The 26,839-nt window shown below is 41.6% G+C and overlaps 1 protein-coding gene across 3 annotated transcripts in view; it reads right to left on the reverse strand.

Moving 5' to 3' along the window:
- Positions 1 to 12,896: 12,896 nt before the first annotated feature.
- Positions 12,897 to 26,839, reverse strand: part of LOC137590342 (mitogen-activated protein kinase kinase kinase 11) — a 41,254-nt gene continuing 27,311 nt past the window's right edge. For 2 of the 3 annotated variants that reach the window (XM_068307897.1, XM_068307896.1), the window contains 5 exons: positions 26,573 to 26,689; positions 24,051 to 24,222; positions 23,837 to 23,946; positions 23,052 to 23,669; positions 12,897 to 20,954 (listed from right to left, as the gene is read on the reverse strand). In XM_068307897.1, coding sequence (XP_068163998.1) covers positions 20,353 to 20,954; positions 23,052 to 23,669; positions 23,837 to 23,946; positions 24,051 to 24,222; positions 26,573 to 26,689 — 1,619 coding nt within the window. In that variant the 3' untranslated portion in view covers positions 12,897 to 20,352. The remainder of the gene's footprint in view (positions 20,955 to 23,051; positions 23,670 to 23,836; positions 23,947 to 24,050; positions 24,223 to 26,572; positions 26,690 to 26,839) is intronic. The other variant, XM_068307898.1, reaches the window with a different exon arrangement.

Consider the following 26,839-nt stretch of genomic DNA (forward strand, 5'->3'; position numbering starts at 1 on the left):
TTCCACCTCACTGTGCTTGGATTGGCTGGTTTATATTACATTTTAACCTCGTGCTCCAATCAATCTTTAACTTATAACTAGAATGCGAGTCCAACTCCAACTCCATGGCTGTGTTTGAAATATCATTTTAGAGGAAACCGGATGCATGTGCAGCTCATGTGTAGCACACGTGTGGTGTGGAACCTCTTTGCTGTCCATCCAGTTGGAGTGTTCAAACCTCCCACATGAGCAGCAAGGTTCGGGAATGGCTTTAAGAGGTCTGGATTATTCATTTACGTCACATGCTCAGCTATCAGCAAAAAGACCTAACAATAGTTGGTGGATGGCTGTGCTGACATATAATGGCAGGTTCAATGCTGGGACTGCAGATAATCATTATTTGAAGGGCAGTTTTATCCAGTGTGCTGTTTGAAGGAGAGACAGCTCTGAATGAAGGTTTAAAAAAAATCCTGACGTCACCGTTGGTCATTATCACACACATATTCCTTGTAGATATCTGCGGCTGAAGCACCATTGCCACCCGCGTGTGCACACACACATACACACACATACACACACACTGTGTGTGGCCCACTGCATCAGTTGAGCCACACAGCCTCACATTCTGCTCATGCAGCTACTGTGTGCTGGTTGTTTGTCAGGGTGAAGCTTTATTTGCTTTCATTTTCTTTACGGATTCATGCATAAAAGACACGTCTCTCTCTCTCTCTCTCTCTCTCTCTCTCTCTCTCTCTCTCTCTCTCTCTCTCTCTCTCTCTCTCTCTCTCTGGCGACCCTCGACCAATTAACACCAAACATCCACACCAGTCCCTCGTCACATGCACATCACGTGGGAGCTGACAGCAACTGCAGGGAACAGACTGCAACCACTCCAGATGGACTTTGTTTTTTATTGTTGCATTTCCTCATTTGTGGATTGTGTGTGTGTGTGTGTGTGTGTGTGTGTGTGTGTGTGCGTGTGTGTGTGTGTGTGTGTGTGTGTGTGTGTGTGTGTGTGTGTGTGTGTGTGTGTGTGTGTGTGTGTGTGTGTGTGTGCGTGTCACCCGAAACGAGCGCAGCAATCATTTCACAGCTGGTGTGTGTTTTGATACCTTGTTACCTCTTGAGTGAGTCTTATTCCAACGCGTGGAGAAAGTTCCGGACTGTCTTTTCTGATTGAGAGAGATTCTAGCTCTGGCATGTTAATATGTTGCTGTTGTTATCGGCTCATGGTGATTGCTGTAATGAATTCTGATGGTATTATCATGTCGGTTCTATAAGATTATTCATGAAAGCACCTTTTACACTGTTTTTTTGTGTGCTACTGGTAACTTTTTATAAGGCCTAATTTTGGTTTGTAAACCACAATCCCAGCATGCTCTCTGTCTATATTCTCATCTCTTTCCTTTTGCTGCATGCTGTCCTTCCACCCTGTTTTATGTAATTACTCCTACTGCTGAATAAACGTCTACATTGTCATATGAGTGTGTACCCAGTGTGAATCCCAACATTCAGCAGCTCTCCGGGGGTGAGTGTCTGATCGGTGCTTCTCGCCAAGACGCTCAGTAGGTTGGGGAGTTGGGGTTTTGCCTGATGACACTTGCACTGATCTGAAATTTGTTCTATCACCAGGAGGTCCCTGTATGGTGCAGCACCAGACAGAAAGCTACCTGCCACCTCCTCTTTTTGAAACGTCTTCTAGTCTCTTTCTTTCTACTTCCATCCCGTTTCTGTCTCTCTGGTCCCTCTACGGTAGAGTCGCTCTCCCTCCCTCACTCTCGCCTCACTTGATGCGTAACAGTGTTTAGTCTAATTGACAGCACCTCTTGGGCATGACACAAATAGAGGCTCAATTTACAAGTCAAATATGTTAAGGAGCTGTGCATAAAAGGAAGGGAGCCAAGCAGAGCTGTGGCGTGGCAGGAAGCGGATGGAGAGGGTAACGCGGGACGTGGATCTGCCATTTGAAGTGTGGTTTCCTCCGTGTGTTTGACTCAGCTTGAACATGTTGAGGGTAGTGCTAGTGTAGGCAGAAATGTGTGTAATGCTGTGTTTAGAATGCATAGCGGCCTAAGTACAGTATTAACGTGTGTGTAGGAGAGAGTCGGAGATTGCCATCCGGACTACCGAGAAGAGAAGAGGGTGACAGATGAACGGGTAACTGTGGTAACGGTAAATGTCCGCTGCTGCGAGGAAGCCGTACGTTTCTGGTGGACACACACACACCTACACACACCTACACACAGAGAAACAAACACACACACAAGTGTGTAAAAGGGAGAGAGGGCAGTTTGAGGATAAAATGAAGGATTCCATGGACAAATGTCCTAAATCTCTCAGCTTTCGATAGAGGGCTCTTGTTTTGAGGAGTGTGGTTACTCATAGAACCTTCACGCATCCATCCCTTAGTTTTGCCCAGTTTCCATAGCAACCATTACCCTTATGTTTGGTAAATGCAAAGTCAACATCAAACACATTGCAGAAACTTATTGTCGGAACTTCCAGGCTGTGAAAGGAACGACTGGAAGACGATTCACCTTCCATCCCATTATCCACCACACGTCTTCACACTTAGATCATTTAGAATTTCTCGGTTGTCTGGAGCCAGTTAAGCACATATAGAATGAAGACGTGCTCATCAAGCCACTTTTCCAGATAAGCCTCCATTACAGAACTCTCTAATTAAATTGCCTTGGCATTGAAGTACCATCCATCTGACCTCGCCTCTGAAGACACTTCAGCTCCATCACTTGAGTAGAATCCACTCATTACCACCACACACTCTCTGAATGGATGAGCATGAGTGTGTGCATGTGTGTGTGTGTGTGTGTGTGTGTGTGTGTGTGTGTGTGTGTGTGTGTGTGTGTGTGTGTGTGTGTGTGTGGCTGAGTAAAATGATGTTAATGCACGCCAGTGACGACAGTGTTGCATCTCATAAACAGTTGCACAGACACATTAAAACCTGGGGATTGGTTTGAAGGGGTGAAATTGATTTAATATCAGGGATTTTCGTGGAAATATCAGACTGTGTGTAGACAGGCTGAGGCATTACTGAGGAAATTCCTGTATTGATAGGTTTAAGTAGTGATTAAACAAGAAAATGGAAGAACTAAGAGTGGATGAGGTTAGGAAGAGGCAGAGAACAGGAGGGTTTATTATTTGTAATGTTGGTGAAAGACGGGATCTGACAACCCTGAATATGGCTGCTGATGTCATCACCTGCTCATTTTCACATCCAGATTTTTTTTTAACATTCAGCCTCCATTGATCCTCACTTAAACATTGCAACAGCAAGTTGTTGGTCCACATCATCAATGCCTTGTGGGTAACGGGTCTTTAAAATCCCCTCTGTTGCATGCATGTGCGTGTGTTAGCCATTACACACGCATCGCCGCAGACAGAAAGGAGATGTAATGGCCATAGAAACAATTTCTGTATTTTAAAGATGGCCTCAATAAAAAAACATGAGTGAATAAAATGAAAATACATCAGTCACATAAGCATGAGGGAATACAGGAAATAAAAAGCTGAGTCGGAGTAGAAATATATCCTGGAGGGCTGTATTGAATTACACCATAAAGAAGAAAAGTAGCGGTGACTACTGAGTTTACTCAGTGTGGGACTACCTTTCACGGCCTTTCACAGAGTTCACGAGGCGGAATGAGATCCTTGTCTGCAGCGGAAAGAAAAAAAAACCAAACATGCTATCTCACTTCATCTATTTCTACTGAGGGTGTTGCTGACTGTTACTAATTCCTGGCCCCAAAAAGTGATTAACAGATGGGGCTCTATGATTAGCGGTTTAGCTAAGAACATGGATGCTTAATACATTCAAGGGATTCCATAAAACCAGGTTTTGAAAATGTTAAGAACTGAAACCAGTGATAGTTCAGACAGTGGCCTGTTTCAAACAGGCTTTGATTTATTGAATCAATCAGCATTGATTAATTTACATCTTTATTATTGCATGTATCACAGGTAGAATGCACACAATCCACAAGCAAAAGGTGAGGTAACAAATACGACATCACGTCTGGAATATTTCATGCAGTGTTTTCCACTTACAAAGTACTGCATTTTTTTATTATATTGTACAATATTGCTGTAAATTTACAGAGTAATTTCCAGTATTCAAGTGACACATTTATCCACCAGATTGATTGACAGTAGAACCAAGAAAAAAATTCATATTACTTCCATTTACAGTGAGGAAGCCAGTATCTTCTGCCCGAGGCCATCAGCTCATACTCGTCGGGTTTCGGGTCACAGGTGAGTTTAAAACTCTTCTTCCTCTTGGGGATAACATGCCAATTATTTTTCCAGCCTTTTTCGACCAGTTGTGAGTTGTGATCTGAGTTTAACAGAGAGGTTACCAAACCATGTTGTGATGCCACAGCAAATAAAAGATTTAAGGGCTACCCTGTAGAACAGTAATATAATGTTTTTATCGACTCCGTGAACCTGAGACTTCACACAGAATGCAGGCTCTGGCACTAATTGTTGTTGGGAATCCAAAGGTATACGATGTAATACAAGGCCTTGCCTTCAGGAAACTACTGTGTATTTACAATGTGTTAACTGTGTATGAGTCTACAGTAAGTATTCTGTATTTAATATTACTATAATACATACCAATTAAAAAATGTGCATTTTGCATGTAAAAAACTTCTTGTCCAGATTTTTTGTTGATAGATAATTCACCCAATTCACCTCCTTCAGTGGAGTCATGATTAAAACTACATCTTAGATTTCTAAGTAGATACTTACCATCTGCAGCAACTTTTTAGCACCTGAGCAGGTTGTATGTCATCTAATTCCCCTTCAAATTTTAATTCCCACCCTTTTTTCTGTCAATATTAATATTTCTTGCAAGCAGTAAGTAGGTTTAAATGTTAAATCGATTGAACAGTCTTAAATTGGCCCAAATTTTATTTACAGCTGAAAAATAAAATGGGAGTGATAGGGCTTATGTCTAGCCAAAGGTTCTACCACAAGAAACACAAATTAAAGAAACATATTTCTAATTATTGTGCTGCTACAAATATAGTACTGAGAGGTCATTTACACAAAAGGTTTTGTGTTCCATCCTCTAATAAAGTGTGGTACACATGAGAAATAATGTGAATGGATGTCATGGCAGAGCTTCAACCAAACATTTCTCAGTTTGTCAAATAGTTGAATAAAATCCATTAAAAACAGCCATCTCATTACCTCATCTTTTTTTTTAATTGCCCCTTGGGGACTAATAAAGTTTTTTGAATTTGAATTGAATTTGAATTGAATCTCACTTCTCACTGTCATCTTCAACGGGTCTCAGTCACAGTTCACAAACGTTTACCTTTTCCCATCAGCGTCTCACCAGATATGCAAATAATATTAAATCTGCTAAATATGTTTTTAAAAAATGATTTTAAAAACCAGTCTTTCCCCGGTTGAATAGAGCTCATGATGCCAGATGATATTAGTTTTACTGCATTGTTGAGGTCTAATGAAGATGCTGAAATCCAACCAACAACAATTCTGTCTGTTTGGATATTTATCTTTCAAATAAAGTGTTCGCTTTCATTTTTACCCATCTGTCGTGTTCATAAAGCAGCATAATGACAAACATCACATGGGATCACGCTGAGTCTTCTGGGATCTCATTTACTCAACATTTGATTGTTACCTCCAAATGAAGAAAGTAGATTTATGTGCTACAAAGAGAAGGAATGGAAACCTGCTTCATTAAAATCTGGATTTCATCATCAGCCCCTGTTAATTGTGAGTTCCATTGATATTACTGCTGAAACATAATTATAACATCACAACATAAAGTAGTTTTGCTTTTTAATTACTGTTTTACTGGACGCCAACATATTCCATGACAGAGCTTTATTAATACTAACTGTGACAGAACCCAGGTGCTGAAACTGCACTGTCTTTATTTCAATTATTGTTTAAGAGGATGAAATAATACATTAAGTAAAACAATAATGGTGATAATTAATACTGATATCTGCATCCAGGAGTGCATGAAAGCCTGAAAATATTCAGGGGGAAAAAAATCAACATATTTGAAAAGCTGAACATTTGTCAAATTATTTGTGATTATTATTTGTCAGTTAGAAATTAATCATTTATTATTGACCCCAACAGAAGTACCAGAACAAATGAGTCTCTTTTCCTGACCAATGACTGTGGCAAATTTGAGGTTCAGCTGAAAAAAGAGGTGAAAACCCTTAAGGCTGCTCTGAAGGAGGCTAAGAAACAGTTTGGGAGCTATCAGACCAACTGGGAGGAGGAGGAATCTTCTTTCCTCCAGGACGTAGAGGTTATTAAGAGGAGTAGACGGAGCAGGGGTGGGAGGACGAGGGCAGAGATGCAGAAGAAGAAAAAGAAGAGGAGGTGGTACACAAGGTTTTTCCATTTCCCAAATCTACGGTCAGGAACAGAGTTACCTCGATACTGGTATATTTATTTAGGATTAATCAGATGGACAATCTCAAACCTCTAACATCCCTTTGTTTGGGCATCCTCCTGAAGATATTGGAGCAGATGCGAAAATGATTGTGATCCTGATCCTGATCCTGATTCTGATCCTGATTCGTGTCTGTAGGACCGAAGAAACCTTTCTCCACACAAATACTGTCTTTCCCATATTTGAAAAATAACTTATTAATAAAAAAAGAAAATTGAGTAGTGAACCCCTTACAAAAATAATGTTTCATTATTCCGGTAAACAGAAGAAACAGTAAGGAAACTTTCCAATAATTGATATTAATAGTCATATTCAAGCCCTAGCTAAGGGCCACTCCCATAGATGTGTGAACCATGTAGGTTTAACTGATGAAAAGGCCATTGTGAGCTGTACTAAAGAGGGGGCAACTTAAGAAGGCAGGAGAAGATGAAGGATATCAGCACATAGTCAGCACAGATGTGGCTCAGCTCATGAGATCCATACGCAGCCAACAACTCAACCAATTTATTATCACTCTAAGGGGGATGAATGGACTTCCCAGGATTCATTTGGATAAGAAATGAGACACAGCAAAGAAAACCAATCCGTCATCATTTCTCTGTGCTGAGGACAGACAATGAATGACTCTTAAGAACTGTATTTATTAGGGCCCGAGCTGCACACTGCTGGTTTCTCCTAAAAAGTGCATCAGTACTGGTCATGAATCTTGACGTGAATCTCAGCTCCCCCAGGACAGAATCTCCTGGAGAAAGATGAACTGCACAGTCAAGCCTCTGCAGTGGTGCCCCCTCCTGCAGCTGATGACATCACATTCCTCATGCATTAAACTCTGTTCTGTTGTTGTTGCTTTTCATGACACAACAATAACGCCATCTGCTTTTTAAAGCTGACGTCTTACATCTTCCTGAAGATGTGTGAGCACAATAAATTAAATTTTGCACAGGTTTTCGTGGTTCTTGCAATAAATAAATACACACACCTATATATTACTTTAACATATTATATAGCAATGATTCCCATCATCACTTAATAATTTTCACAAGCTCCAGGCTATATTCGATTGAATGGGTGAATATTTGATTTTTTCTGAAGCTGCATTTTCACCAAGCTGCTTTCAGTGTAGGAACCTTGGAAACCATATGCAGCCCATAATAAATATGCGTACTAAAATTGCATCTCTGCATACTTAGTTACTGATTAAGTACATTTATTTTTTGTCTTGAGAAGATGCAGCATCACTTAACTGTCAGTCACATCTGATTGACCAATCAGTGGTTTGCAGCGTTTCAACTCCACCCTTAATGTGGGATCGGTGTGTTAATAGGCTAATGGGCAGGTGATGTGATGTAATGGGGAAGTGCTATTGGTGCCATCCTTCCTCCCTGTATTCCACATCATCCAGCATCCTTTGATAGTTCACCTGAGGCTCCCCTGCCATCAGCAGAACCCTAGAAAGGTCCACACATCTCCATCTGTCATCCTATTGCGTTACATCGGAGCTACTCATGCCTTCCACAGTCAGCAGCCTGCAGCAGGGTGTAGCTGCTGACATACAGTAACCAATGAGATTTGCCCCCCACAGTCAGGGATTTAAGCTAAATTAGCAGCAAATACCAGCTGTCTCAGCCAGTTTTTGTCACAACAATGAAGCATGTAATTGTTCTGCACACACACGAGAAGCCCGACCGCAATATTTGCGCCGTAAACTCTCTCTCTCTCAAGTCTTTCATGCATGCAGGCACATTTAGTCAAGGCTCTTTTATAAGGTGCTACAAAACAGGCAGCATTGGCACTTCCCAGTGTGACAGTATCTCGGACACGCTCCTGTTGGGGTGGCTTTGCTGTGAAATCAAGTGCAATGAGGAGATCTTTGTTTTTTAACGTAAGTACCCAAGACAGTCCGAGACAGTCCAAGAAGAGTGGTCAGAAACAGGTGAAGCATGTGACCGGTCACAGATCACCACCTCAGTCTGTGTGAAGTAAAAGGTCTGAGTGTTACAAGCAAAGTCCACAACATTCACGGTAATCACCGGGATTCAAAATACTTCCATGCCTCCTTCTTCCCCTTTGAGCTCTCTGAGTCACGAGAAGGCGAGACCGAGTTTCTTTTTGATACTGCATACATTTCTGTGAAGAGCTTTTGTTTGTAATTTCCATGATCTCAATCTGTCAGTCAGCCCTCCTTGTTATATGTGTGTGTGTGTGTGTGTGTGTGTGTGTGTGTGTGTGTGTGTGTGTGTGTGTGTGTGTGTGTGTGTGTGTGTGTGTGTGTGTGTGTGTGTGTGTGTGTGTGTGTGTGTGTGTGTGTGTGTGTGTGGCTCTCTGCTCTGGGAGGATCCACCTTCCCTAAAAACATCGTTAGACAGCCTCGCTCCACAAAGCTATTTCTGATGGCAGCTCATCAAGGAGGCTCCAGATGAGCGAGAGAAGCAAATGCATATTCAACCTCTGACCCCGGATGCCAGGGTTGGTTTCTGCTATTCCCAGCTGGCGTCATATGGGAAAGCAAAGTAATAAAATGATAGGCTAGGGTTATAATTAATAGAATAGATTAGTGGGCAGAGACTCATGATTGATTTAGTGCTGCAGTGGCCACATAAGAGGTGGCTGTGTATTTACACATTGCCCTCTGGTGGTGGTCTGCACAAACAGGACTAATCCTTCCCAGGCTTCATGCGTGGATTCATTTGTTATGATATATGACAAAATGGACTTAAAGCAAAATCCGAAACCAAACCTCTATATTCAGGTTGTTTTTTAAAAAAAAGTCTGTTATCATCGTTGTAAGACGTGTGGGCTTTCAATTATGACAGCACTGCTGATATTTTTGTTCCAGCATGAATTTTCTGTGAGCCATTCTTATCAGTCTGCTGTTTCCTTTCCTGCTGTGGATTTCCTCTCAAAAGGACTTTGTGTAATTTGGCTGTGAGGCGCCTATCACACATCAGACTAGCACATAACAGGTACAAAGCTTGAGGTTCTGACATGAGGGGCAGAGGTAGGAAGAACATTATGTTATAGTTCACAGAGTAATAGTTCTACTGCCTCCCGTCTTTCTGTAGTTCATTTAAATTTGAACAATTCTGCAGATATAGGGTCAAGCTGTAGATCAGTTTAATTCTAAGAAATTAAATGCAGCTTCCAGAGTTTTGATGATTGAGGATTTTCTGAGTAGGTTTCATATTCTGGTTTTAGATAGAGGAACAAAGGATTCAGGGGTGTTTTACATTAAAGAGTTATCTGAAATCAGACTTTTGAGTGTCTGAATGATGAATTAATCATCTGAAAAGTGTAGTTAAAGTGTCACAACAAACAGCTTTTGAAATCAAACAAAATGTTGATGAGTCTGAAGGTCTACCCCCAGTAAGGGTGAAGTAGAGTAGATCTGTCTCCTGTATTCCGGCTAATAGCCTTTTTGAGACTTTTTCATAACTAGTAATAATTCTGGTCACATTTAATATTTTTGACGAGGTTAAGTCAGGTCAAATAGTTTAGAAATGTAAGATTCGTTCATCATATTTGGTTCTGTGTTGGATATTTTGTGTCTCAAAGACAGCGGCTTTGTTCACTCTCATTTTTACACACATGTAACAACAGAAACATCCATCCATCCATCCATCCATCCATCCATCCATCCATCTATCCATCTATTCATCTACAGCCACTCGTCCACCTTGTCGTTCAAGGGTCTGCGGGTGCCTGTCCCAGCTGGCTAAAGGTGGGGTACACCTCTAATATGACACCAGCTCATCACAGGGCCAAACGCAAGACAAAACACATATATTTACGCTCACACCTATGGATAATGTGGTGTGTGCAGTTAATATAAGATTAGACTATTTATATGCAATACTTTTTCTCTCAATTGATGTCTTTGTTCCCAAAAATCCCATTTGCGAGTCATCTGTCCACACAACACCTCTCAGAGCCAAAGAACACAGTTTATTCTACGACTTTCTTTCTCTGGCTGCAGATTTGTCACACAGCAATCTGTAGTGTCTCACAGTGAACTTTGCAGAATAGCCTTTCCTAAAGTGCGCAGATTTCCTTTGTGCTTTCAGAAGCGTGTGGTCCATCTCCAGCCTTTTTGACATTTCACAACTCTTCCTCTCAAATCCTCTGACATCACTCCTGATAAGAACCTGCGATAACCAACCGCCTCAAGCCTGCGTCAGAGTATCTCGTCAATGGTTTGAAGGCAATGAGTGCACAGAAACACCACCAACCATTAAGGTTACTGAAAATTAATTAAAACATTCATTAAAAAATAATAAATAATTCAGTCATTTTTATTTACCTTTGTGTTAATTTATGTGTGTGTGCTCGCATTAAAAAGAAAAAGATTTAAAGTTGGGTAGTTTATTCCGTACACATGGAGGCCTAACAGACGGTGATGTTGGAGGTGTCTGATGCTTAAAGGAAAAGAAAATATGAAATAACTTTGTTTTCGTAAAACAGCAATCATTTACATATAAATATCCTGTCATTATGTACAACAACTAAAGGTTGACTGATTCACTTAAAAAAATTGATTTTGTTATTGCAAGTCATTTTCACAGCTTGTAGCATCAAACGTAAAGTTATTTTGCGAACATGTTAACAGGCTGGTGCAATGTCTACGCAGTGTTCAGCACAGTCTGTATCATTTGACACATTACCTACATAAAAACATAGATCAGTGCATACAAACATAAATATTTGAATTAAATAGAAAAAAATTTGCATTTGTAAAAATGTGTATAAATGTGTCATGACTTTTGTCATCTTACATGGAGACCAGTACAGCTTTAACAAATATTCTGAAAGTCTTTGTACTTATTAAATTATTTTCATTAGCAATGTAAAATGTAGAAGAAATAATATCCTAATTGACAACAGTAATAGGTTTGAATAAAACTGTGAAGCACTGCAGAGCCTCTGCACAGACTTTCACCCACAGTGACCATGGCAACAAGAGCCTGAAGATTGTACCGTGGTAAAGGAGGGTCAGCAGTTGCAGAGTTTCTCTATCTCATCCTCAGCGACGCTGACGATTCCCCTCATTCTGAATGTCGCGCTGATGACTGACGGGTTTGATGAGAAGGAACCCCCCCCCCCGCCGTGCCATGATGCTCCTCTCATTCTTCAAACAGAATCATGTTTCAGATGATGACCTCTCTCAAGAGGAGTTTCCTATTTGAAGTTAGCTCGCTGCTTGACCGCATTGACTGCGGTGTCCTTGCAGTCCTCTGTCTGACATCCCTGTGCAAACAGGGAATATCGTATCACATGCACTTGCAGTAGGTGTGTATGAAAACACACCTACGCCGATAGGAATGAAGGTTATCTTCATTTTTCTGACCCCCCCCGCCCTTGAAGAAGAATAGCTTAATTCCACTTTGTTCAATTTTTCTGACCACCCTTCACCTTCATCACTAATAACCTTCTCATCTAATAAAAGACCTGATTAGATGGAGGTCTACAGGGTGCAGTGGAGGCTATACAGGCACTTCCCACATCAGACTGGAAGAGGAAAACAAGAAGCAGATGGTGGGAGGGTAAAAAGACTTTTTTGCTCACATGTATCACACCAAAAAATGTGATGCTCTCAACCAATTATCATCTGTCAGGTAACTGATTGCGGGTCGCACCAAGACACAGCTGTTACCTGAATATGCAGAGAGGAAACACTGACAAATTATATTAACTGAGAGGCACTCGTGTTCATTCCACACCGCGGAGCTTAAATGGTGTTAAAAGGTGTCTAAACATGTCAAAAAGTGAATGCTTCCTTCAGCTTGTGGCAGGTTTGATGTTATTTTAGGTTTAGTGAGCAAAGTTTCTCCCATGAGGAGACAAATGTTTCCATCTGCTCCTCGCGGGTGATGATGGAGACCCAGATGGGGTACAGGTGAATGTTCCTGTACAACTTCATGAGGAGTTCAAGAACAACAACTCGACTGGTTGCCGTGACAGTTCACATTAGATCCTCATTAGAGAAAGACGTCTCGTGCTTTTTTTCGGTTATCCTTTTGAATGCATCAGCAGCATCAGGTTGACGTGTAATCCAGCATCACATGATGAACTGAAAACATGCCGACATTCTTGTTTCCATGAGGATGAAGTGAAATAAATGTCTATTAAAAACAGCCTGTTTTTCCTTGAGATTGAGGTGAAAACTAGTGGAGACAACAAAAATACATGCACGGATAATGAAGGAAATCCATTGTATATTTACTATTTAAAATATTTTTTACTACATCTTATTAAAGTTTTTAATCAGCTCAACAGTGACTCAACAGTAACAAGAGGATGTCGACTCAGCAGAAATGGTTTTCTTTTAAATGCTGTCTCAGTATTCTGCAAATTGTTACAGGGTTTCTATTGGTTTACAGAAGTCACTAAGCTTGTAAATTGTTTCTGGTCCAGTGCATTGAAAACATCAATGTGTCAATGATCCTGTGTTAAATAGACTGTTCCATCTTTAGTGAGCATCTTTAAACCTGATGTCTCCACATACTCCACGTGTTTTGGTGCAACTCAGCCAGGGACACTACAGGAACTTCCTGCTCCTCTTCATCCTCACCCTCCTCTTCAGTCTGCTGATTTTTGGATTAAACCCCGTGTTTAGCCTGAATCCTGGTAATCTGTGTGAAGGTCTTCCGGTGGCATGACACACTTCAGTCTTGACTTCCCAGAGCAGAAACAGAAGTTATGGAGTTATATTTAGTTTATAAAAGCACCAGCTTTCATGAAATAAGACTCCAGAAGTATTCAGTTTAACATTTTACCAACCTACTGATCAAAGTTTGATAACGTGTTTTCTCGGTCTTTAAAACTGAAATGCTCCATGATGCGATCTCAGGAGCTCAAAAAACACTAAAATGTTTTTTGATGCCGAATAGAAACTGGACCCATTGTAGAACCACAGAAAAAATGTAAAATATTGATAGTTAGAATCAAAATATACAGAAAGAAAATTGATTATTGTTGGACACCAACTTATGAATTGTGTGGGGGGAAAAAAAGTCACAAACAAGTCCGGAGTGTTACATTTTATTTGGTCTCATCTCTTATTTAGCTTTTTCCTTTGTTTTGTTTTTTTTTATTCCACAGGTTAAAACCCTTTATAATAGTCAAGAGAAATAAAAATATTTTCACATACTGTATACAGAAATAGACCTCTTGACACTGAACAATAAAAACAGTTGATTAGGCCCAGCCCAGTGCGAGATTTCACAGACATGCAACAAAGGCAACATTTTCGAAAAGCCAGACGACTGAAAGACTTCCGACTCGCATGAGCGGAGACACTTTCTGAGAGAAAGACGTAGAAATGTCTGCCGGGGCGTTATCCCACGACTGGGTTGTAATAAAACACGCAATAGACGAAATGGAAATGAATGTGGAACAATTACAATGAAAGCAAATATATACAAAGACAGAGAAGGGCTGTCTTCTTCACGATGGTGAGAAACACACTCGTGTCTTAGCAGTTTTACGCACATAAAGATCAGTATGGGTGCCCCGAGGGGACAATAGACTGCAATTTCTGTTTAGGATTTTGCTAGAATGTACACAAAGAACCAAATTTCAAGCTCTGGTAAGCATGACGTTTAATGTTCTGCTGCACAGAAATGGCACCTGTGGAGGAATCGTCATGAGAGACTTAAAAATGAAGAACTGGGATGTGAGCTAACCTGTCTGTGTGTGAAGCACCCATACACATACATCTTAAATACTCCAGTGAAAACCTAGAATGAAGCATTCAATCCATCATCCTGATGTGGACTGCGTCCATGACCAACTAGAGAAATGATCCAGTGTGTAGAAAGATGGCCATTCATAAATATCCACTCTTCCCCCCTTTTATAAAACGGTTGGGAATGTCTTTAACTGGTGGGCAGCTGTGACAAGGAAAAGCCATTTTTACAGTACTGAGATTTGACTGGTGAGGTTTTTGTAGCATCCAAACCTTTTCCAATTGCCTCTGCTGATTATTGAGAGTTCAGTTATTTGAGCACTAGCACCTGAAAGAGACCACCTACTGCTAAATATCCCCCAAAATGCCAAAAATCATTTACCCTGAATTCTGTTGGTGCCTGAGAAGACACTGTTTCGAGTTAGCGTCACGCTACATACTGGATGTTTGTCAGACAGGAAGCGGATGGCTTGTCGTATGGCAACTTTAACAAAGAATTTATTTCACACCTGATGATAAACCAACTTTTTTCCCACGACTTCAAACTCGAAATTCGTGCACCTTTAACCAATGAGACTTGAATAAGCTCTGACAGAATTGTATTACAAGGCTCACTAGCAGGGGAATGAAGAAGGCACTCATAAAATATATTAAGGAGACAATGCAGAAAATACAGACCCATCAAACGTAATCTCCTCAGAGTGTTTAAATGACGCAAGGCAGATTTAAAAAGACCGAAAATATATCAAAAAGGGTCAAGCTGCAAAATGGATTGAACATAAAATTATTATTATTATTGTTGTACTGATCTGTAACCTTTCTTGATAAGACAACAAGCGAAGACAACAAGCGACGTCGTTTTGAGATGGTTATTTTCTGAGCCCTGAGTCTCAGAAATGATTTGTTCTCATTCAAGGCGGCCTGTCAGGTTTAGTTGCTACAAAAAAAAAAAAAAAAAGACAGCAGATGGTGACCTCGGATACCCAGATTGAAAAGAAATAGGAAAGCGAGCAATATCTTACACAACTGGGTTTTGTCCACATGCCAATTGCGATGCACAATTCCTGTATTGTCGATGAAAGGTCATATTTGATCATTTGGTCTCGGCCTGTTAATGCCAAACAACTGCGCAGGTGTTTCGGTTTAATACCAGTCAGAAAATAAGCAATGATATGTTTGTGGCACTGATGGCCGGCTGAGACGCAGGCTGATCACCTGACATATTTGTGAACTCCGCTTAACTGAGCACAAGCGAGCGACGGCATCAAAGGTAAATGGGGTGAGAGCCAATGAAATGTCAGGACATTAGGTTTCAGAATTGACTCCTCAGAGACCGGCCAAGAAATGTCGTTATCAATAAACGAAAATCAAGACGACGCGCATTCCGCCGGATTTTCGAATGAGTCGATTCAAGCATTCAGAGAATCAAACAGAGATCTGGGATCACTCGAGCATCGTTCAACGGTTGTTTATGTGATGAGGACTTTGCTGTTGTTGGCTTGGCTTGACTATATCTATAAATTATGTATGAGAAATTATACATACCTATACAACATGTATAAATTCTTATATCATTTGGGGTTTAGACTTAAGAAGCTTTGCACTGGCCTTCGTATTCTGGTTTCTTGTGGAAGGTCAGCATCAGTTTAGCGATCAGTGTTTTCAGGTTAGATTGACAAAATGCATCAAAATTAATGATTTAAAAAGAGTAGAGGAATTGAAAACATATATATGCATGTTGAAGATATAGACAAGAGTGAAAAGATAATTTCCCCAAAGGGTTTATTAAAGTGTATTTCTAAAGAAACAGATAATACATAGTATTCATAATTTAATGATGAAAAATTAACGTGATGTAAATAAAGCATTAATTCATCATCTGGTTTCAATTCCTCTATGATTATTTAATCAAAAACAGTGTCTATTCATGTTTTCAGTGACACTGCTGGACATTCCACTGTTACACGTTAACGAAAACACAAAACCACGTGAAAGAAAGTTGTTGTTTTTATCTGAATACGGTGAATTGACCATTGGAACCATACCTGAAGCTTCAGCTTTAAATTAAAATCATTTCAGCAACTGAAAGTGGACCAGATATCAGTCTCCACTGCAAAGAATTCACTCCAAACCTCACTGTCAGGTTCTATTCGGGACACTGATTTGCAATGACGGATGGTGCGATGCCTGAAAGAGCTGAGCGTCACAAACAACTCATCAGGACTTTCTTATTGGAGTGCCTGCTGTCAGCTGCGGCAGACGACTGGCAGTTGAGGTTCTGGCTTTTGGCAGCCAAAACCAAAAATTGGACATCCGTGTCTGTAAAAAGCTTCCAAAAATGTGTCCTTTTATTCCCTCAGCTGCAAAACTGTCAGATTTGGGTTACAACTTAAAAGCCTAGGCAGGAGAATCTCTTAAGTATGCATAAACATACATGTTTAAAGGCATTTACAGGGCCTTTTGCAGGAGGAGCGTTGAACGATTTAATCAAACTGCCTCCAGTTTGTTAAATTCATGGAATTGTATTTTATACGTCAGCTGGTCCTAAAAAAATATGTTTTCTAGATCCAGATCTGTATTTTACGTTCACATTAACTCAAATTAGACCATTTTCAACAAATGATACACCATCTCTTAATCATGCGTGAGGTGTATTACGGTTACGCCATGGGCTTGATGGTAAATGGTGGGTAATACTTTGTAACATGAGTTCTGAGGGAGAATTTAAAACTCAGCGTGGCGTGAACAAACAGCCGGGACATGAGTGGCAGGCTGAAGAGGATATGTGACGTACGCACAAAATTTGTGACAGAAGAAATCTGCCAGACGTTTCAATCATTTCCATGTCTTTTATCTATCCGCTCTCCTCACGGCGCTCTGTTGACAACAAAAGCTACCCCGGACTAATGACTATCAGCGGACAGCTTTGGTGGCTTTGTGTGCTGACACAACCAGACAAGGCAATAACTCATCACGAGTCATGTCTGGGAAATGTTGCTGAAGAGGACGAGGCAGCGAGGGAATGTAGGGAACACTGCTGACAAAGCCAATTAAACCTCCAACTTTTTTTCTTTGCACGCCATGGAGGAAAATCCCCGGCACTCGCATCCGAGTGATGGCAGGCCAATCTTTTTACTGTTGAGGTCAACATAAAACAACTGTTTGGTCCTGTCTCATGAGTTGCTTTTACGTTTTCTTAGTGTGAGAATGGATGTGTTTGTCTGCTACCTGAAATCTTAATATTAGGACCTCTTTGGTTGTGGCCATTTACAGATTTACAGAAAAAAACCCAGATTCAAGCCAGTTTTTTTTTCCATGGCAAAAGGCTGACTAAAACAAAGCTCTTACATGCTCAAATAATAAAGTTAAGATCTACAGTTTTACGCCAATAAATTAACATTATCTGAAAGTTTCAGTAAACCTGGCTTTTACTGAACCAAGAGCATTGCGGCATCGAGACAAATCTGCCCTCAAGAGAACTTTCCAGAGTAGACGGAGGCAAGGAAGAACGGGTAGGGGAAAAAAGGATGCGTTAATGAAAAGGTGAGCTTCTGTGGAGAAGATTTTATCTGGTCAGCACCTGAGGAGCCGGTGGCAATAGTGAAAAATGGGGAGTGTAGATGGAGGAAAGATGTTCTGCAAAACACAAACTAACGGCAGAAGCGACTCAAACCCTTTGCGAGGAGGATCTAGGGCATTTTCATAACGTTGGGGCAAATTAATTAACCAAATATGCGAATGCAATGTTAACGCTATCTGCTCTTATCGAGAAGCTAATTATCAGTATCAGCCTGCTCCCTTCGTCAGTGGAATTATTAGGCTAATCGCAAAGCTCTAGCCTTTGGAGACGAGGTTAATACTCTTCACCACAACAAAGGCGTTATTGTCTGCCAATGACTCCATGTCACTGATGAATCCAATCAGTGGTTGTACCTCTTAAAACCTCGGCAAAGATACGGGTAATGGGATGAGTTGGTGTGGATCTTTTTCAGGTGTTCACATGCTTGACTCAGGCCAGTTATGTTAATAGATGTCATGAACACGCTACTCTAACACGTCGTCTGTGAGTGTGCTCTCCAACCAGGAGACGCTGTGATTAACTACAGTATTTTACGCACTATAAGGCGCACCCGATTATAAGGTGTGCCTTCAATGAATGGCCTATTTTAAAACCGTTTTCACCAGAATAGGGCGCACAGCATTATAAGGCGCATAGAATAGAAACCACTGTAGTGGCTGTGGTTGCATTATGCATCCACAAGATTGAGCTGCACTAAAGGGATTGCATTCACGACTCCGCAGCCTTTTTCTGAAACTGTATGCTGTGTATTTTATCTGGGCTGCTGACCAAATAGGAAACAGTGTGGGGGTTGAGGTTACAGCTGAGAGCTGAGAACTCATCTTTAATGACCTATTTTAAAACCTTTTTCATATATAAGGTGCACTGGATTATATGGCCCACTGTTTTTGAGAAAATTAAAGGCATTTAGGTGTGCCTTATGATGAAGAAAATACTGTATTTGACTGTCACCTGAGAAGGGAAGTTTTAGTTACTGTTTCAGTGCATTCTAGTCTGTTGTAACAGCTGATGGTAATATTCCCAGCATATTTAAAAGAAAATTCTTTCAGCGATAAGTGCTGCATGTGTTCCTGAAATCTCGCCACAATCTCTGGAGCGGTATTAAAAAGGTTTAGGATGGATATTTAATAAACCAGGAAGAGGATTTGCTTGTTTCACAAAGGCAGCTCAATTCAAGGCCTAATAGATAAGAAGCTAAGATTTGAGTGAGATTAATTAGAAACAATGGCAAAGAGGATGCCCAGTGAAAGTAACAAGAACCCCCTATTAACACCTCGGAAGTTTAGTAGCATGTCACATATTTTGATACTGCTGAGGAATAAAACATTCACGGTTGTGGTCACATGTAAGGTTAATTTTCTGCTTGAAAAAATGACTTCCTGGAGTCTCCACAAGCCATCCACCATTGTGGCAATGACAAAACTCCAAGGAGTCACTTCTCTTTAACATCATTTAAGATCAAATGAACCGTTTTGCATGCGATCAAAGACACTTTATGTTTGTGAGCTGGTTTTGTGAGACTAGTGCTCTTCTGAAGAACTGGACAAATTAAGTTTAAATGACATTGAGTGGAAAAAAAACCTCAAGTATTTGGCTAAACCTTTTCACAGCATCAGACAGGTGGTAAATAAACTTTCCCTGTCCACTGTGGCAAACCCCAACCATCTAGCTCTCTATGGAGGTAAAAACAATTCCTTGGCAAACTCTCATTGTGCCTTACATTGTCACAGTGGCAATCTTTGGCATTTGAAGGGAATGCAGAGGTCTCCCCCGCCCATCTTGTTTCCTGCGCCGTGCAGCCTGCCAACCAAATGAATTTGTTCAATCCCTGGAATTTCCCAGGGAATGTGACTGGAATGTTATCTGCTTCCAAGTGGAATGCCTGGGTCACGGTTTGTCTTGCTTTTCAAGAGCGGCTTGGAATGTCCACCGAGTGCTGTCTCCCAAAATGCAACAGGCAGACGCTGCGCAAAATTAGACAAAAAAAAACAAAACTGTAAGCCTTTCTTGGACAATGGGTCTAGACATGCATACACATGTGGGAAACTTTTTTTTTTTCCACAAAAATGCTAAGCTGATTTTCAGATTTAAACCAAACCCAAAGCATCTTCCCTATGCAACAGATCAGCCATTCAAGGAACCTTGAAAAGATATATATTAAAAACACTTCACAAAATAAGGCACTCCAAATTTTCCATCGTCCTGAATGCTTTCATTCTGCAACGAGGTAGAGGCAGATGAAGCTGTGCAAACTGCCTTATCCACCTCTGCATTGTCACAATGCTTCAAAGGTAGGGGGAGATGAAAGCAGGTGATATGAGCAGTCTGATTGAATCTGAAGATGGGACTAGTGATCTGCCTCACGCTCCTTCAAAGGGATAGAGAAACAGATAGAGAGGGAGAACGAAATGGGCAACAGCGGTTGGTTCAAAGGCAGCTATCCCACAATCCAATCTACCACCTTTCACTGGCATTCTGGTTTGCAAAGCAGCAGGCTTGTGCATAAATAAAATCTGCACTGATTCAGACTCCAGTGGGGGGGGGGGCTCCCTCAGTGGACTGACTGATGGGTGTGCATTTTTTTTAAAGTTTCCAAAACTTTGTTAGTAGTGGAAAGGATCCTGAACAGCATGCTCCTGCCACACCTCACATTTAGAACCTGTCATCTCTGAGTTGTGTCGGGGACTTGAATGGTTTGAGCCCCAGTGTCCTGCGGGGGTGCACCCTCTCTTTGGTGCCATCCAGGGGCTTGTTGCAAGCTGCCCAGCCCAGGTCAATAAGGGGTGAGTCAGCTGGGTTGAGGGGAGCTATACGGAAAGAGGGTAGCGTGGGCGAGCCGTTGGTGGAGCAGGGGGCAGAACGGGATGTGGGAAAGGGAGCCGAGAAGGGGTCAAAAGGTGAGGCTGTGTCCGAGCCACTTGAAGGGTCGGCCTTGAGGGTGAACGGGTCGCAGTCAGGTGAGGGGAAGGGGTCGCAGTTGTGGAAAGGGTTGGTAGGGGAGGGCTGATAGCCCAGGAGATTGCTGTCTGAGCGGTGAGGACTGCAGCCGCCACCTGAGTTCCCGCCACCAGCTGAGATGAAGCTCCAAGGATCGATGCGGGGGCGAATGGGGGACGGGCGGGGGCGGGGAATGACGCTGACCTCCAGGCGCCGGGTTTTGGGACTCCAGAGGGCAGGGTTAGGGTGGAGAGAACAGGGCGCTGAAGGCTTTTCATCAGAGTCCTGTGTGTCTTGACACAGGGGAAGGTCCAGAGCTAGAAGGGAAAGAAGAAAACATTAATTGATGAAAACATTCGAGAAAGTTTTCACATATAACCTATTAAGCATCTTTATTGCCTTGTTCTTCATTTTCCTGCTTGTGAAAGCTTTAATTGTTAATCAGCAGAGTCATCTCAAACTGTTGTGTCGCTTTGGTGTCCTCTACAATCTGAAGATTTGCTTTCTAATATCTTGCAAATCACAAATTTGTATAATGGAAATGATCCAAAGAGAAACATGAACGTGTCACACTGTTGCTGCAAAATGAAATGAAACAATCAGAAGTGTAAAATGCTGATGAAATTAGTGGAAATTAATTAAAACACAGCGGTACACTAGTTGACCGAGTTGTGGTGGCAGTAAACACCAAACGTAAATTAGCACTGTCAGTAACATTAAATTCAAGATAAATCATCTCAGATGAACATTCGCTGCTCTAAAATTTAATTTGTGAGTCTAAATGAAATTATTTACATCAACAACATCTCCATAAGGCTGCTAAGCTGTTCAGCCGACAAAGAGAGCATTCCAGAGTGACTCGAGAAGCATCAGAACAAAGAAAAGAAAATGTACCAGCAGAGGAATCCACTGCATTCATCTCCTCCTTTCAAGCTCAAATCCATCACCGGCAACCTTGTGCCAGCCTTCTATGCATCTGAGTCATTATAGTCAATTAACATAATAAGATGTTTAACTAAAACACTCATGGTTTAATTATGTGTGGCTTTTTTGCCTCCATGTGCCCAACGTAATGAGTGTATGTGGTTTTTTGAGATTATGGTTGTTCGCGGCGGAACGAGTAAGGTATGTTTTCTCTAACTGGGGGCAGAACTGTTCGAGCTGCTGTGGCGAATCAAGACTTTTGTGAGACCATATATAGAGTGTGAAATGCTTCCATAGGGCACTCTTAAAACCCTTGCAACGCCCACACACCCTTAAAACAACCAATACTCACGCCTCCATCATTACGGCTCTTAACTGTGTCACTGCGACCAAGAAATGCGTGTTAGACTTTGGGCAAACAAGTGAATGCAGTGTAGTGTTTAATGTCTATCAGCATGATACCTACATTAAATTCAAAGAAACCATAAATGTGCCCCGGGGACCTAAGTGCATTAGATTCTGATGGGAAAAGGGTTGCTAGTTGTGTTTGAAAGTGATTTTTTTTCTCATGTGAAATGTGTGCATCCTGCATGCGACACACAGCATACATTAGACATTCCTCTGTGTTAGAATTCAATCAATACCAGGATTAATGCACCTAGATGCAGGCACGACCCTGACAAAGTCCCAAACTATTTGAGGAGGAGAAGATGAAGTCAAGAATAGATTACTGAACGCAGCGCTTTCTGTCTGTGTCAAACTCGATTGTGTCCCCGGATGTTCTGCATTCACATTTAACTCTTCAATAAAAGAAAACTCTGAATTTAAAAAGAGAAAACAGCAAAGGATTGGATGCCAGCTTCGCTTTGCAAGCACACATGTTAACAGTAGAGTGTGGAGGGCCAGCTGTTACCTGAGATATGCAAATAACCAAAGACAAGCTTTGGTGTAAATGAAAAAGCTTGTGCAATATTGAAGCTTCCCTTGTGCCAAAAAGATCTTACTAAAAAGACACAATAATAACTGAATGGTGAGAACGGTGAGGGAACATTGTCATGCTGAGGAGGTACATTATTCAAGGTAAAAGTTGGATCCAATTTCAGTGTGGGGCCTCCCAAAAGCAAAAAAAAAAATGCTTAGTGCAATTTGGGAAAAGGCAGATGAATAGTGCTGATTAATTAAAAACCATATCGTGGTCCCGATCTGGAGAGGAGACTAATTTAACGGGCAAAGTTTAGGATTGCATTTTCAAAAAGTTTGGAATCTTCTAAAAGACAAATAATTAAAAAAAGAATAGTCAAAATCAAAACCGCTGAAGCCAGCATACTGTGACTTTCATCATATAGTAAGACATAAGCTCCTTTCCCTTTCCCCACAATGCAACTGGATAGAACAGGCTCTCCTAACAATGTGTGCATTCCCCTGCTGGGTAGTTAGCTGACTCTGACTTGCATAAAAGGTGGAGTGACCCATAAAGGTATCATGCTGACCTAGCTGGGAGGCGTGCAGGCCTTGGCTGGACCTCCTCCGCCTGTCGGCTCTGTGCTCCCAAGGCTCACAACCCAGCTCCCCATTAGTAGAATAGGAACCTGAGGTCAATTCTCCTACGCTGGCCCTGCCAAGTTGCAGGGGGGTCCTGGGACTTTGTGGACTGTGCTGCACCTGTGGCATCCGGTGGCCACTTCTCTCACGTGGGTTTGGGGGAGGTGGCGTCAAGGGCAAAGGCATCAGTTCTTGGTAATGCAGAGCTAAATCCAAGACTGGTCTGGGGAGCGGCTCAGAGGGAGAGAATGTAATGAGATCATCCACTACTGAGGGGTCTGAAATGAAGAGTTTCGGGGGGGTAATCTCTGGTTCAGAAGGGGTGCGGTCCCCGAGGGAAGAGGGATTAGTTCGAGGGGGAACCCTTGGAGGAATGTCCAGGCAGCGACCTAGTCCAATGGATGCCAAGAGGGAGCCACTGCTCAGCAGGGCCCGGTGGGTGCCCTTAACAAGGCCACCGAAGGAACCCCTCTCAGGCCTGGGGGAGCCGGCTGGGGAGGAGGAGCCTCCTTCCTCCAAGTCTCGCTGAGGTAGAGGAAGCCGGAGACTGTCCTTTACTGATGAGCCTGTGAAGAGAGAAAAATGTATCTTGTCTGAAGTTTTAAGGAGGACAAAGTGTGAAGGTATTTATTATTCATTTAGGTTTTATGTATAATTCACACTCCTGCCCGTAGAAATTAGCCACTAATGGAGGTTTTTGCAGCTGGATGTGGTGATGGTCGGTGGTGGGTACCATTCTGAGAAGGAGGGGTCGGCGTAGAGGGTCTGTACTCCTCAAAGTCATCTTTGGAATCTCTGTTGTCATTGCTGTCCGACTCCAGGAGCTTGGCCCTCATTGACAAACTGAAAAGGCCAACAGATGAAATTATTTCAATGTGGAAATGAGATTAGACCAATCATTGTAAAGGATTATGGAAAAGAAAAAAAAAAGCACAATCCTGCTCTACCTGCTTTCCTGAGGACTAAGACGCAGGACTTTGGGACTTTTAGGACTTTTTGGGCTTTGAGGTCTCCAGTGAGGACCCAACCTCAAGTCTCCATTGGCTTGTTTCAGAGAAGGAGCTTCTAGAGGCCAGACTGGACTCAGACCAAACGTCTTGCTGTTGTCACTGGGACTGACTGCAGAGTCAAAACGAGAAAAATAAATAACCGTTTCCATGTCAACATCAGTATGCTAGGCATTTGGCCGTCTCTAATGAGGTGAACAATTTTGAAAAACTACAGCTCCACCAATACACCAACAAGACCTGCAATCATGCTGAACACAGTAACTCCAGCTATAGCGACAGTTCATCAAAATGTAATTGTGTTATTTCTGCAGTTTCACTGCGACTGACTCTAAAGCAGTTGTATAATTACTGTAACAATGCTGATGTCAACTTGATGAGATTATCGAGCAAATATGCAAGAAGAAATGCAGTAGAATTGTAATTTTTGCTGCTATTCACAGTCATTATGACAGTGTGGGAACATGCTCTGTTCTGAACATTATCCGTTTTGAGCATTGTCTGAACATTGAGTGATTTAACATTTACAGCAGGCTTGGCTTGCCACAATACCCTTTCACCCCCCATGGAGTATTGAATCAAAGGGAAGACAAACTTTAAAAAGACACATAATGCAAATTATAAATCTGCAAATTAATGTTGACCTGACATTTTATTCCCACTGATTCCCTCATTCATTTCATATCATTTCATTTGAGCTTTCAACAACGTTTCACAAATGGGCATGTTGTATTATGTTCATTGGCCTCACTAGACTGAAGGCCTGGCTGATGCACTTCACCATCCATCGCTTGCCAACGCTGTGTTTTCAAAGCAAGCACAGAAGTTGTAATTTCATGAAGGTCCAACCGAGGCCTGAGGATTTAAATTTCTTTGCATATTTTTGTGGAAAATTTCCTTTGTAATACGTCAATGTTGGCGACACAATGTTTTGATATCTTGACTGTCATAATAGTGATATATATTTCAAAAGCTACATCTATGAGTGGCAGAATTGACATTTATCATATCAGGTTGAAAAGAAAATATGGAGACAAGGCTAGTTTGGCTAGCAGATGAACAAACTAGTTTACATTTACTGACAAACTAATTTCCCCACGGGGATTAAATCAGTATATATTAAAAAAAACAACAAAAGAAGTAGAAAGGTTTGAGTTCGAACAGCTAAAGCATCACCTCTGGATATATAGGGTGGCTTTAACAATGAAACTTTGTGTGGCTATATCTAGACCCAGCATTGCTGCCATGCTATGTTGCTTTGATAGTGTCATAAATACCATACTAATATATAAATGGAGATCTTGCTATACCGCAGATATGGCAACTGGACAGAGGAATAAGACTAGATGACTAGAAGCTAATCTGGCCTTTAATGTCAATAAACCTGACACATATGCATCTATAAATCTAGCACAACACGTTCTAACACTAAACGGTGTTGAAAAGAGCTCTGAAGATGAATCATTCTAACCATTCTCTTGGCAAATAAATCTGTGTGTCAATAGCAAATAACGGCTTTCTAGTGAGAGGGCAGGAACAAAAAGCCTCTGTACACAAATCAATGGCGGGCACACTCATTTTCATTTCACCCGTTTAGTGATTGCTGTTGAAGGGAGTCATTGCAACGTTAAGAAAATGAGTCAAGGAGACAGATGTTTGGATTTACTAACCACTTATACAGATAAATGTTTCACCACAACGTATTCTTTCATGCCAACCCCCACTTTGTTAATGTTTGGAAAAATACTATTAATCTCCTGCTGGTACACCACAAATTTCCTTTTGGGTTCTGTTAAAATTTCCCATGATGTAGCGGCAACACATTCCCCTCGAAAGGACACAACGTTGGGGCGTATGTCAAAGAGCCTGAAAACGAGAAGAGTATTGTAAATCGGTGCCACTGCTGCTACCCTTTTAAACCCTTCTCTGGGAGCAAAGAATTCCGGCCTGCTTATTTTTAATTCAGTAAACCGCTCTGTGGCCACTACATGCATACAAAACCCAAGTCCCTTGCTGACAGGACAATGCAGCTCAATATCTCCCCCCGCTGCAGCAAAGACAGAACTGCAAGCAGCGGGAGATGTGGAATAAAGGCTGCAGAGAAGTGCTGAGCCACTGAGAGGAAGTCAGATAATCTTTGGTCTGGAACAGGCTGCTGAAAAGGGAAAAGGGTGTGTGTGAGACAGAGAAAGCAGTAAGGCAGGGAGGAGGAGATGGAGAGAGGAGAGGGGGCCCACAGGGAAACTGGGAAAGACAAAAAAAGATGAGTGGGTGGCTCGGGGCATATGAAAAAAAAAAAACAGAAACAGAAAGGAATTGTGTTTCATTGTTGTCTTTGCACACTCACAAGAAGGCAAGGGATCCCACATTCTCTGGTTTTCTAAATGTCTACAGTAGCACACTTGTGTACCTGTGCATGCGAGAGTGTGTGCGTTTTTGTGTTTGTGCGTGGCTGCACTCACGTTGGATCGCACGGAAGCGAGGGCCGAAGGATGGCGAAGAGCCCGAACCCAAATCGGGGGAGTTCCGTCTCTTCTCCAGCCCTGGGGATGCTTGCACTGTGATCTTGTGAATGAAATCTGCAGCATAGACAAACAAACACAACAAACATCAAACCAAATGGATATCTTGGTTTAAACAGAAATCCTTAACTCATTTTATGATTTTACTTTGGGGATTTTTTTTATTTTTTTTGCCTTGTAATGTTTGGATAGGACCGAAGAGGAGAC

This window comes from Antennarius striatus, chromosome 23, assembly GCF_040054535.1.
Source record: "Antennarius striatus isolate MH-2024 chromosome 23, ASM4005453v1, whole genome shotgun sequence".
NCBI classification, from domain to species: Eukaryota; Metazoa; Chordata; class Actinopteri; order Lophiiformes; family Antennariidae; genus Antennarius; species Antennarius striatus.